The sequence below is a fragment of the Aedes albopictus genome, chromosome 1 (assembly GCF_035046485.1).
Source record: "Aedes albopictus strain Foshan chromosome 1, AalbF5, whole genome shotgun sequence".
Lineage (NCBI taxonomy): Eukaryota > Metazoa > Arthropoda > Insecta > Diptera > Culicidae > Aedes > Aedes albopictus.
Window position 1 is genome coordinate 303,035,455 of NC_085136.1, and position 13,516 is coordinate 303,048,970.

General features: G+C 39.9%; 1 protein-coding gene across 2 annotated transcripts in view; it reads left to right on the forward strand.

Annotated features, from left to right (window-relative positions):
* The window catches only part of LOC115253499 (EH domain-containing protein 3), an 84,648-nt gene that overhangs the window by 49,747 nt on the left and 21,385 nt on the right, over positions 1-13,516 (forward strand). The window contains exon 2 of one of the 2 annotated variants that reach the window (XM_029874333.2): positions 4,571-4,594. The exons of the other annotated variant lie outside the window; for it this stretch is intronic. Coding sequence (XP_029730193.1) covers positions 4,571-4,594 — 24 coding nt within the window. The remainder of the gene's footprint in view (positions 1-4,570; positions 4,595-13,516) is intronic. 2 annotated transcript variants of the gene reach the window in all.

Sequence of the window (13,516 nt, forward strand, 5' to 3'; positions counted from 1 at the left end):
AAGAGCACTATATTATATGATTATATGATTATATGATTATATGATTGATATCCTTGAAGCTCTGGATTTTTTTCTCCCGTGACTTGGAATCAGGAATCGGCATTGCTGAGAAGTAGGTCTCTCAAACTCTGATTTATATGTATGGATGTGATAAAATTAGTTCTGACATACATACATTAGTTCAATTTCTTATTACAGGTAAAGGCCATACAAACAGAACATCAGAGCGTTTTATGTTGCCTAGAACATCTGCAAGTCATGGCTAACATCATTTAATGTTTTGGAATGTATCTTTGAATATAATGAATAAAGCTCAAGTGATTTCAAAAGTAAACAAAACTGTTTGTTCTTGTACCGACTTTTCGAACTCTCTAAGCAGAATACCCTCTTCGAATGAGTGTAATCAGTTTCGTACCTTTTATTTCCGCCCTATGTCGCTTATCCTTCGACAGATATCCACTGACACTGACTAAGTGGACTTTTTATATACCAATCGACTCAGCTCGACGAATTGAGATGATGTCTGTGTGTGTAGTGTATGTGTGTGTGTAGTGTGTATGTGTACGTGTACAAAAAAGGTCACCTAACTTTTAAATAGTAAATATGAATCGATTTTAACGATCGACGGCTCATTCGACGCAGAATCTGGTCCCATTGTTCCCTATTGAAAATGGTTCGGATCGGTCCAGCCGTTCCGTAGTTATGGCCATATAGGTGTTCCGGACCGGTACCCCTGGAAGGGATCAGACATGAAAATGCAACAAACCCATACATGCGGCAGATCAAATTGCGGCATTTTTGATAACTTGATGAACGGTTATCATGAAAATAGTCTCAAACCATATCTGAACCGGTAGTGTTCCGGAACCGGTGCTGAGTGTCCCGCCGGAAGTGGCCAAATATAAAAGTGAACCAAACCCATGCATACGGCATATCAAACCGCGGCTTTTTTGATAACATAATGAATGGTTAGCAAGAAAATAATCTTAGACCATATCTGAACCAGTAGCGTTCCGGAACCGGTTCCGGGCATCCCGGAGGAAGTGGCCATATATAAAAGTGAACCAATTCCATGCATGCGACACATCAAAGCGTGGCTTTTTTGATAACCTAATGAATGGTTAGCAAGAAAATAGTCTTAAACCAGAGCACTTATTCAGCATAAATCAAAGAAATAGTCCGCCAAAGACATCAACTTGATTTGATGCAATCGCGCACTTTTATTTACGTTTTCGCACTTATGAAAACTGAATGCGCAGTCCAGTAGTGATCTAAATGCGGTATATAAAGTGTTCGCAGTGTCCGAACATTTCGGCTAACGTCGAAGAAAAGGTCATGAGTACATATTCGATGAGAAAGGCACTATCACCACTAGGTGGATTAATCTGGGTTTTTGTTGTTTATTTTGCGTCTCTTTTATCCAACACTTCTCTTGCCTGGCCCAAAGGAAAAAATATCCAATTGCTAAATACTTTTTGAGATTTTTTTTTATTTGCAAGCTGTTGAGAATTTGTGATTAGCGGCGCCTGAATTGTAAATCAACTGCAAGCCCCATCAAACAGCTTCGCCGATAGAATCATCTTTCGAAGTAATCAGGATCCTGAGATAGGCGCACGGTGAGTTTTGACCGTTCTACTCTCTTAGTCATGTGTTTTTCTAACCTGTTGTACACAAAGCTGGCCTCAACAGTTTCCCAACCAAGCTGAATTATATGTTTCAGGCAATTTTGCCGAAAATAAAGTCCTTGTAACGAAGAGATCCAACCTGCCGAGAATATCCTAAGTCACCCTATATGAAATATAAAATTTGTAAGCTCTCTAGCGCTGCCTATTGACGAGAAAAAATTTATCGTTTCAGTTAGGTCCTTATGAATTATCATGGTCGATATTAATGGAGGTTTTCGACTGGAGATGGTATGCTATTCGGAGTTCGGTTTTCTCAGTCTAGGCAATCCAAACGATTAGATTTGCATTACCCAAATATTAAGTTTATAACACACTGTGTTATTATGTTATAACATTTCATATCACAATGAGTTATAAATATCATGGTTTGTTATAATTATGTTATATTTTTGTTAGAATCTTCTAGTCGAGTTCTCCTAAACATCGGGTAATGCAAATCTAATCGTTCGGATTTCCACTTAGTTTGAAAAGGTCGGATAGCCTTTATTTTGATTCTATTGTGGTTTTTAATAATCTTTTTGAGAATATTCGACCCAAAAATGCTACTTGGAAGAAAGACCAGAATCTACCAAAAAAAAAATGCAAAAGCCAGTTTCAGAAATATTATTTTGAAGTACAAGCCACACCCTAGTGTACACGGATTCATAATGACACGGCAGCCGGAGGACCATCTCTCACTGTCAATTTGTCAATTTAATCTCTGGGATGTGTACCCTCGATATTGCAACAAATCCAAGACTACAAAGCACAGTTTTTGATTCTACGAAGAACATTATCATTTCATCAGGCTGTAGCTTCTGCATTTACTGAAAGCCTCCCACAATGCCCACTGCTGAGTGTAACAAAAGAACCGCGCCACAGAGTAACCATTCTTTATGACGATGTAATCTTCGCAAAACGGTAGGCTATTACACTTTATGTGCATCGTGAAATGGCTCCTGGCCTGGCCAGGCAAAGAGAGGGCACTTTTACGTCGATGGTTGGTGGCTCGATAGTACGCCGGGCTTGGATTTCTGATGGGCGATAGATTCATTAATTAAGTCCAAAGTGCACACTTGGAATGTAATTATCCGAAGTGCAGGCTTCTAGTGCTCTCTGGATGTCGATGGCGTCGGTAATGTTTGCGTTTATTTGCTCCGATTGTTGTTGCTCAAATAATTGTTTTTGTCGGTTGGAAGTGGTTTACACACTTCGGTACCGAGTGGAGATGGATTGGTCGAACGTGGAAATATTTGTACTCGTGCCTACTGGTTGCACAGTGAAATTATTGGCACGTGAGACGTTGGTCCTAGATCGCAATGATAATTTGAATTGTATGAATATCTTTGTTTCATACTGCTTATTTTTACATAGCTTACAATTTAGAGCTATGTCAGGTTCGACACTTAGGATGGTAGTATTAGAAAACTTCCACGTGTTGAATTTTTTAGGGTTGTGTCCACTACAACTCCTCAAGATCGATATTCTAACAAATAAAAATGTTTCGATAATCATTTTAACTGCTTTCTACCAAGAATTCTAACATCCATTGCTTTGTCGTGATCGATGATGCATGTTTCAAATTACTTTCATTACTAAATAAGCTGCGAGAGCTCTGACTAAGCCTTCATAGTGCAATAATGTAGCGATTGCCTTCAAGGTGTACTTATTGGATTCCACGCTCCGTCGAACACGGTCACACTCGTCTGATAACGGCAGTAACGTACTCGAAATTCTTCAAGCAATGACACACAAAACCTGCGCACGATTTCATAATCATCACTCTGTTCATTCTGCGAAATTGCCTTACACACTACCGACATAGTCATCAATGCCGCAAACTTCAAGTGGCGGTTCAATTTGGCGTGAAAATTCCTTCTAGGGCTTGTTGCAATCGCTTTGGTTTGGCTTATCTTGGTATACCAACGTCGACGCCCGACGTTGGACTCGATAGTAGAGTGTGCATTTAATTCCAGTTGTTAATAGACAATTTGCGCGCGCACAAATGTAGTAAGATAACAAATGGATATCGGTTTTCGTAGCTGTGTTTAGCTTGATAAGTGCATTGCCAAACGCGCCTCGCGTTACTGACTACTTGTGACTAAATAGTTCAATGCTTACTTATTTTAACGGAATCTTTCAGCTCACATCGTTCGTTGCCATTGTTTTTGGAAATCCAATACATGATTAGTTCCAAAAATTCCTCAGAAATACTTATTGATTTCCATAAGAAGGTTATGCGGAAGTTGTCTAATAGAGATAATAATAATAACAATAAGAAGGAAGTTATCCCGATTAGATTGGAAAGATTATTTCACGAGTTCTTTTTCGAGTTTTTTTTAAACATAGCATTCATACAAAACTTTATCTGCCAGTTAAAGTGAAACATTGAGAAATCCCATTGCAATTTTGCATACAAACTTTAGAGGCACAAATCTGACGAACGAAGCATCGAACTAAGCCGCACTTGTTTATCCTGGCTATGCTCACTTGCAAATCGAGAGCTCTTGTTTGCGAATTTTCAAGATTAGTATTCTTGAAAACGTGAGTAGGAGACCAGGTCGGCCATTATGGCAGCCATTTTTTGTATTCTCTGATGTTTCTCCTTAACGCCAGTTCATATTTGACGAAGGTGGTTGGTGCTGGTTATGATTACGTTGATACTTATTGAGTGAAACAAACATAATCCAACTTAAACTTCTTGCTTTCATGTGCGGTAATGCCTATCACCATCAGATTTTAAGCCATTACCACATTCCATTTCTCAGATCCATCGTCTGATAGTAATGTCGCAAAACATTCAGATAACATTACACACATTATTCTCACACTTGTAGCCCGCAACAACACACACTTTTCCTGTACCTAGTAGCTCACCGTTGCTAAAGTCCTTTTCCTGCTTGCAGATGGATTTCTAACACTGATGCCACGTGAGTTTTAACGATGCGTGATCCTGCCCCGTTGTGGTATGAACGTATTTTTCTCCATTTTCATGCGTCCTTCGTGATTTTCGCTTCGTTGTTGGGTTGGTTTACATATAGTGATTGGTGATGGAGCATATCATTGGGAAATTGCTTGTGCTTGTCTAATGTCCGTTTCGATTTGAGGTGTAATTTAAGAAAATATACATAACTGCATCCACTCATTTACGAGTCACAATTTTGAGTTAGTTTATAAGAATTCCTAAGTTAAAGTTGATAATTCGTGATTGTGGTGTTAACGCTCTTCAATTGAATGAACATGCTATGGGACTCATACAGACTCATTTTGAAATTTGGGATTTACACTATTCCAACAATATCACGGGCATTTATGTTTTTTCTGTACACAAATGTATGTTGTTTTCGTTATAAATCTAGAAAAGGTAAGTTTTTTTTTATTATGAACTTTTACATACATTTTTCCTGTGTTTGAAACTGTACGATTATACTCCCGAAAAAGCCTTTTGATTTACATCAGTTGTCTATCAGCTGCTGAATTTTGTTCCATGTGCTATGCGTCTTCCACCAACTGAACATAGTCAACTTCGGAAGCTCTACGAATTAATGTTACGAGAAGTACATACTTTGACAAATTCAATACACTGTTGGTAAAATTATCATCGATCTCATATCGCAATCCTGAGTCCGCAAATGACCTGTTTCCTGATCAAATTTTAGTGGATTTTTTTTTTTTAAATTTCGCTATCAGTTTTTGGTTACGTCTTCAAAGGTTTTTGGATTGTGTTTAATGCGTAATTTTACCGATGCATGGCACTTTTGTGCTTGGAAAATACACCATTTTTGACATGTTTTCAATTATGAGTTCGTGTTTTCAACAAATTGGTAAAGAAAGCTTAGTGACTCTCAAATGGTGGAATGTGTGGTACGCAATTCCGTCACTACGAGTTGCTATTATGTATTTTTTATGTTTCACTTTATGATCCAGATCACCCACAAAGCTCAACGCAATTCAAATGCTACTTGGTGCTAGTATGCATTCTATATAGAGCTTTCGATTTGTAAGGTCTCATCATTATGCCGTCCTAGAAAGTTCGGATCTTCAGCGAACTTGTCGAGAAGTCTTTATGGACTTCTTCCAGTTGTGGAAAATGTTGTAAGTAATTAAACAGCAACGTGGAGCTTGCATTTCTAATATAGGATTTGGTACATGTCTTAGAGGATGCCCATTTATTACGTAAGACTATGGAGTACTTTCGGAGATTAACTCTAAAGATATCACAAGTACTTGTCTTGTAGTTCTTCTAGGGACTTCACTAGAAGTTCTTTCAGAGATCTCTGAGAGTTTTCTCGACGTTTCCTTCTTGAATCCTCTCTGATTATCCTCCTGGCAAATATACAGGTATTTCTCCAAGAGCCTCGAAAGAGATTTCTCCTGGAGCTCCACCAGAAATTGCGATTAGAGATTTCTTCCGAATTTTTCCAAGGATTTCTTCAGGAGGGCCTCCGATGATTCCTACAAGAAATGCTTCAAAGATTCCCACGGCAAATCCTTCAAGGATTTAATAAGGAATTCCTCTAACAATTCGTTCAGATTTTTTTTCAAAAGTTTCCTGCAGGGGTTTAGAAAAAATCCTTTAGACATTCATTCACGTATTTTTCCAGGTAATCTACTAAGGATTCATTCAGCCATTCCTCCGCGATTTTTTTCAGAGGTACCTCAAAAATTTCTTCGAAGAATTTACACAATAATTCCTTCAGGTATGCTCCAAGGATTTGCTTAAAAATTATTCAAAGTATTACTTAAGTATTCCTCTACAGAATTTAATATAAATTTTCCCCTTCAGAATTCCTCCAAAGGTTCCATCAAAGATGTCTTCAAGCGATTTTTAACAAACATCTTTGAAGAACCCATCAGGAATGCCTCCGAAGATTCTTTCTAGTAAATTTGCAACTATTACTTCGAGAAGATTCCTTAAGATCTGTATTAATGATTTATTCAAGGTTACCTTAAGTATACCTTCATGGATCCTCTTAAATATTTCTCCAAATTTTCAATCAAATACTTATACAAAATTCCTTCAAAAATTGCTCACTGGATTCTCACAGATATTTTTGAAAGATTTCTACAGAAATTCCTTCCTGTACAGCTCGGACTCGATCATCCAGAGTCGGGTTCTGGTGCTTCTTGAACACATATCTCAGGAAGAATACTAGAAGTTACTAGAGGAGTTTCTGGAGAAACTCATAAAAAAGTAGGAATTAGAAACATATTCCTAACTGATTTTCTAAAGTAAATCTTGCGGGGACTCCCAAATCAACATTAGTCTCCTGGAACGTTCGTAAGTTTAAGCAGTTGCTAGAGTGATTTCTTCCAGATCTGCGGTTTCTGGGGTTTTGTTCTGGCTATTCCAGTATCCTTGATGTGGCTGTTGGATTGTAGCATGGATCAATCACTATAGGTGAACACAAAAAAAAAAAAAAAAAAAAAAAAAAAAAAAAAAAAAAAAAAAAAAAAAAAAAAAAAAAAAACCAAAATGTTGGGAAGTGATCGATCCAAGTTTGAGTGGACTGTATGTAGGTTGATGGTGTGGGGTTTCCCAACATCGCTTGGGGCCGTAGGATTTCTGATTCCGGAATTCGGTCTGGTTTTTCCTTATTAGGACTGTCCACCTTGATAATTTAGTCCGAGTCAAACGTTCACTATTACACCTTTAACATAAAACATTTATTCCACATATTTACAGGTTTATTGTACAACATTTAAAACATGATATTACACATATGACGGTTTTAGACCTACTGAAGCCTTTCTCTGCGTTGTCTCTATTCTGACTGAAATTCGTGGGATATGGCTTACGAAGTTACCCGAAAACATTACTCAAATATCTCTCTACACTAGTGGTCAAAATAATGTGTTCACCTATAGTGATTGATCCATGCTACAATCCAACATCCTCACCCACCCAGAAATTCCTAAATTTCTGAATATACTACTTATCGTCAATGCTATAGAATCTAGCCATCAGCAAAGATATTACACTTGAACCTAAATTTTGATTACGATCTAACCTTTCCACTTGACGTTCTCACCCACCGTCGAAGGAGTGGCCTGTTTGTTCAAATCCATTCATTCCTAATTAAAACGCTTATGCATCCCTTCGTTGAAAACCTGTGTCCTGTGTGCCTTGATGCTCGGTGGGATAAAATGATAAACCGGATTGTGTAGATGGAACATTCCATGGTGATTACACCCTAAGGAATGAAATAGACACCCTGTGCATCCGTCGGTACGTGTAAGTTGACCCCGAATATCCGAGGTCCCTTGAAGATAAAATGTACGCCCTATGCGCCATTGCCGTAGGAATAGGTAGGACACCCCTGGTGCCTGATGTTCTTCGCCCTCTGCGTCCTACTGTAGAATTATTTCGGACGCCCTGTGCGTCCTTTCGTGGGAGTATTTTAGTTACCCCTAGTGACCAAATCCTTGAGATATTGATGCAGTAGATGCTCTTGTATCCTGTTCTCCTCGGACACCCCTAGTGCCCGAGATCCGTGGGAACGGATAGGACGCCCTATGCATCCTTGACATCTTTACGTCGGGCACCCCTGTTACCGAATTCTTTGAAGGTGGGCTAGACGCCCCTTGTGCCCTTCCGAAGAAACTGTTTGGACACTCCGTGATGTCCGGCGAGTTCGTAGAGATAAGGACACCCTGTGCGCAGTGCTGAAAAATTCATTTCGTCATATCTATATTCAATCACCTACAGCTCATTTTAGAAGCTGAACCTAAGAATATGGTATATGAAAAACTTGTGCGGCTAGATCAGTTCTGCAAGAAAGTCACGGAAAAATCGTTATTTTTTGAATATTTAAGGTAAATGTCACGGACTACCTTTGAAAAATGCCAAATGATATTCACGGTGAATATCATTTGGCATTTTTCATAGGTAGTCCGTGACATTTACCTTAAACATTCAAATAATTACGATTTTCCCGTGACTTTCTTGCAGAACTGGTCTAGCCGCACAAGTTTTTCATATGCCATATTCTCAGATTCAGCTTCTAAAATGAGCTGTAGGTGATTGAATTTAGATATGACGAAATGAAATTTTCAGCACTGCCTGTGCGTCCTTCCGTGGTGATAGGCTGGCATCCCTCTGAGTCAGCCTTCCGTTTGATATGACGAGATGAATGAGCGGTGTGCCCTTTCATGTGTCTCCAATTTCAGAATCCGTTGGACGCGCTATGCGTCCATCCATGGGAATATTCCGAGCATCCCTGATGCCCAAAATCCTTCGGGTTTGATGAATTGGATGCCACTGCATCCTTCCGTCGGACACCCCTGGTGCCCGAGATTCACGGGAACGGTTTGGACGCCCTGTGCGCCCTGCCGTTTGGAATATTTGGATACCCCTGGTGACCAAATCCTGCGGGATCGACAAATTGGATGTCATTGCATTCGGCCATTGGACACATCCGGTGCCGCGTTCTTCGGTGTTGACTTGAACGCCCTGCGCGTCCTGCTTGTACGTTCATCCAAATGCATAGGTGAAGCCCCCAGTGCCAGAAATCCGGTCGGTTCGGATGAGTAGACGCCCAATGCGTCCCTCCATTATCGTTGAACACTGTTGACCTCATTAGATGATGAATGATAGGCATCCTGTGTGGTCATCGCTTCTGGTATGCTTGTCCAATGCGTTTTCGATTCCCTTGGAATTCCAACTCCGTCTCCGCATGACATTGTAGTTTCCATGGCACAGATTGATGCGCAGGTTGCATGATAGAAACGAAAGTTGTAGAATTGGAATAGGTCCGGCTTCGGCCGACATATACTGTTCATACTAACCTCACAGAACAGACTGATGTTCATGTCGACCTTATTGTCCAGAATCCGAGAGTGGTAGTCCTGGGAGGTGGTAACCATCGTCGTCAAATCGTCCTGAGTTCTGGTTGTCACAGAAAGCTCCTACCGTTGCAATCCCAAACGAAAACCTTCAATGAGAAGTGTTGCTGTCCCTGATTCCATTGCTTGATGATGATGATGATGATGCCGAAGTTATACGAAGGTTTGTTGTTGTTCATCCCGAATCAACCGTCCAAAGTGATTGCAAACGTATGCGGGTCGAGTCGAAGCAATACCACCAGTTACACTGAGTTCCCTTGTATGTGGAGATCCTGGTAGGTACAGATACGTACGTAGCTCTTGTCGTTACCGGTCTTCGAAGCATGCATGGGTATTGATGCCAGTTCCACGAGTATCGTCGCGGCGGTGTGGTGTCGAATTTTCGTTGCCCGATCAAAAACGGAAAATTTTGAAAGGATGGTGCAGATCCGTAGGCCCTTGCTTCGGAGGGCATATACTAAAGTAATTACCTGTGGGCCCATGATTGGGTACTTCCTCGTAACCGTTGGTGTTGTCCGTCGGGAATATCCGCTCCGGGTGACTTGTTTTTGACGATATTTCCCGTTGAATTCGCAGCTTGTTTCGGTTGGTCATCCGCTGATATTGCGCGCACCCAATAGGTATAGTTCAGCCTCCATAGCCCAGACCTTGGAGGGCCTTAATGTTCCGTAGTAAGTCGCGTCACCGTGTGGCAATCACAGCCCTTGCCGTGATCTATATTGTGATTATCCAATTTCGTGCGCGTCTTCGCACATCTGTTTAAGGTGCACCGGTAGATCGTGGGAGGCAAATGCAATCACCACTGATTGCATTGGAAATCTTCGAATGAAGCTCGTAGGCCCGTAGATATGTTGAATGATATGCGCCAACATTCGCCCAATCCTTGGTTACGTAGATCCCACCGCCATATTGTTTAGTGAAATAATCCATCAGTTGTGTCGTGTGTAGTTGTAGCTGACAAACAGATTGGTCCGTACAAGCGTTGTTATGTGAACAACTGCCTGTATGTGATTGAGTGACTAGGGTTCATCCAGTTTCCAGATAGTGTGCGAAAGATATTGGTCGTAATGGATCAATATCAGTGCGACTCCCTTGGTAGTAGTGTTTTGCAACCAACACCAGTTATGATCCAACAACCATCGGGCAACTGATGATGACTAGGTTCGTGGTGTACAATCATCAACCGAGCAGCATGAAGGCGATGATTATCAGCCCATTGCAGACGAAATCCAATGGTGGTCTCCGTGATGAGGTGCGCAAATTCTCCATCAAACGTCGCATGAATGGAGCAGGGTTTGTACAGGAAAAAGGTGAGTTAGAATCTGAGTATTCCATACTCCGGCTGGACATATACACTGAACACTTAATTTACCTGGAAAACCAGTTCTGGGGCCTGGTTCAGTGGTCCGAATCCGAAGTCAGTTGATGGGCTCGTCTGTTGGTCGAACCCTCCATGATGTTGCCATTATTATGTGTAATGCTATCAACGCTAGCGGTTTCGTTACACCGCCAGATTGGTTTTTGAGTAACAAAGGTCCGTTTGTCAGCGATGGCGAACATGCAATTCCGAATTAGCGGCATTCATTGCTGCGTAACTTGAAGTATCCTGGCATTCCTGGTTCTTGGTTACCTTTCGTGATGCGCTTCCAACATAGTCCGTTTTTTGCTTTTGATCTGACCCGGTTACCGATTCCATCCGGCTCGAAGGACCAAAATGTTGGGAAGTGATCGATCCAAGTTTGAGTGGACTGTATGTAGGTTGATGGTGTGGGGTTTCCCAACATCGCTTGGGGCCGTAGGATTTCTGATTCCGGAATTCGGTCTGGTTTTTCCTTATTAGGACTGTCCACCTTGATAATTTAGTCCGAGTCAAACGTTCACTATTACACCTTTAACATAAAACATTTATTCCACATATTTACAGGTTTATTGTACAACATTTAAAACATGATATTACACATATGACGGTTTTAGACCTACTGAAGCCTTTCTCTGCGTTGTCTCTATTCTGACTGAAATTCGTGGGATATGGCTTACGAAGTTACCCGAAAACATTACTCAAATATCTCTCTACACTAGTGGTCAAAATAATGTGTTCACCTATAGTGATTGATCCATGCTACAATCTAACAGTGGCATTACACGAAAATTTCTTCAAGCAATCTTCTTACAATTCCTTCACAATGTCCTATTTGAAATGTAGGTGATGTTACGTATTTTCGGTCTTTTTGTTCTCTTCGTCATGGTTTTGTTTAAGCTATTGAACTTAAAGTTGGCCTCAAATCTTTCCCAACCAAGTTCAATTATACGACCAAGTTTCAGGTAACTTGGCCGCAGAAACGCCCTATGATGAAAAGAACAAACCCGCCGATAATATCCAATTCACCCTATTACATTTTCGAAATGTTTTATTCAGAATTTCTCCTGGAAGGTGTCCTCTCCATTCCGGTGTCTTAAGGAAAGCCTTCATGGAGTTTTTATTTCGTTAATATTTCTCCAGGGATTTTTTTTAATCCAGTAGGGTTTGTCTTTAAACTGATGAGTTCTGACAAATATTCCTCTAAGAACGCCCAGCAAATTCCCACAAAATAACAATTTCTTGAGAATACACTTGCAGAAAGATTACACAAATCAAAAGGACCCGCAATAATCTACGAATGAAAAGTTTAGTTCTCACCCAGTGATCCCCCAATTACTGCATCACAGTTGAAAATGTTCTTTCTTTAATAGTGTGCCAGAGGTTCCCAAACTTTTTGTTATCGCAGCGCCTTTTTGAAAATTTCGAAAATGTCGCTGCATATTTTATAAATATTGGTTAGATTTTAAATGTAATTTATTTTTCGCACAAACTAAACAATTATGACAAACACTTGTACTTCTCAAGCAAACTGATGATTCCTAATTATTTAACCAGAAATAGTAAAATTGTCGCAATACTTTGGTAATTCAGGGTGAATTGAAATGAATTCATTTCATAAAAATCCTAGATTTCTGCGGGAATTACATTACCTTCGAAGATGGTTAGTTAAGAATGTAGTGTGGAAAATTTCAGCAAACTACTGTAGCTACAAAAATAGTATGTGCATTATGTCTTAAAAAAACTTGAAGGGCTGTCTGTTTTCCACAAGAGTTTTGGATGGCTTTTTTTGAACGACTATTGAAAATGTTGATGAACTTTTAGGATAATTTTTTAAATTAAAAAAAAAATAGCTGAATCTCGCGTTCCTGAAAGAATTTAACAGGACTTATAAGATCAAAAGTTACATAGTTTTCCACAATTTTCCATCCAGATCTAAAAAATAATCAATTTTGAGTTATTACAACGTCACTAACACAGAATACTTCTACAAATTGTCGATTTTGTGCAAGTAAGTCGCACGAAACCGATAATTTGCAAAAGTTTTCTGTTATTGTGACGTTAGTAAATTCGTCCCGTAATTCAGGAGCTTTGTGTTTCAGGATTTGGATCGCCAATCTGGAGACGGCGGGTTCGATTCCCATTCCGACCGAGAACTTTTCTCGACCTCCCTGGGTATAGTGTATCATTGTACTTGCCTCTCAATATACATATTCATGCAATGCAATGACATGCATAGGAAGCCGAGGCAGGCTAAATTACAGTGACCCGGGCAGAGTTCAAGTACTGACGATCAAAATGTGATATTGGTTTGTTTGAGATAAGTGGTAAAAGTACTGAAAATAATAGCAAAAATTTGTTCTTGAACCATCTAACCAATAGCAAAATATGATATTTGAAGATCAATCAAATAGCTCACTGCTATTGGTTAGATCTTACCAAGAGCTAAATGTGCTATGATGAAGATGTTACAGGAGGAAAATTGAGATATTATTTTCAGTACTTTTACCTCTTATCTCAAACAAACAAATATCACTTTTTGTTCTCCATATCAAAATATGCAATTATTGAGCTTTTTTCCTCTGCTCGGTAAAACGCACTAAGAGGAAGAAGACATTTTGTGGAGTGAACCTGGTGTGATGGTTAGAAC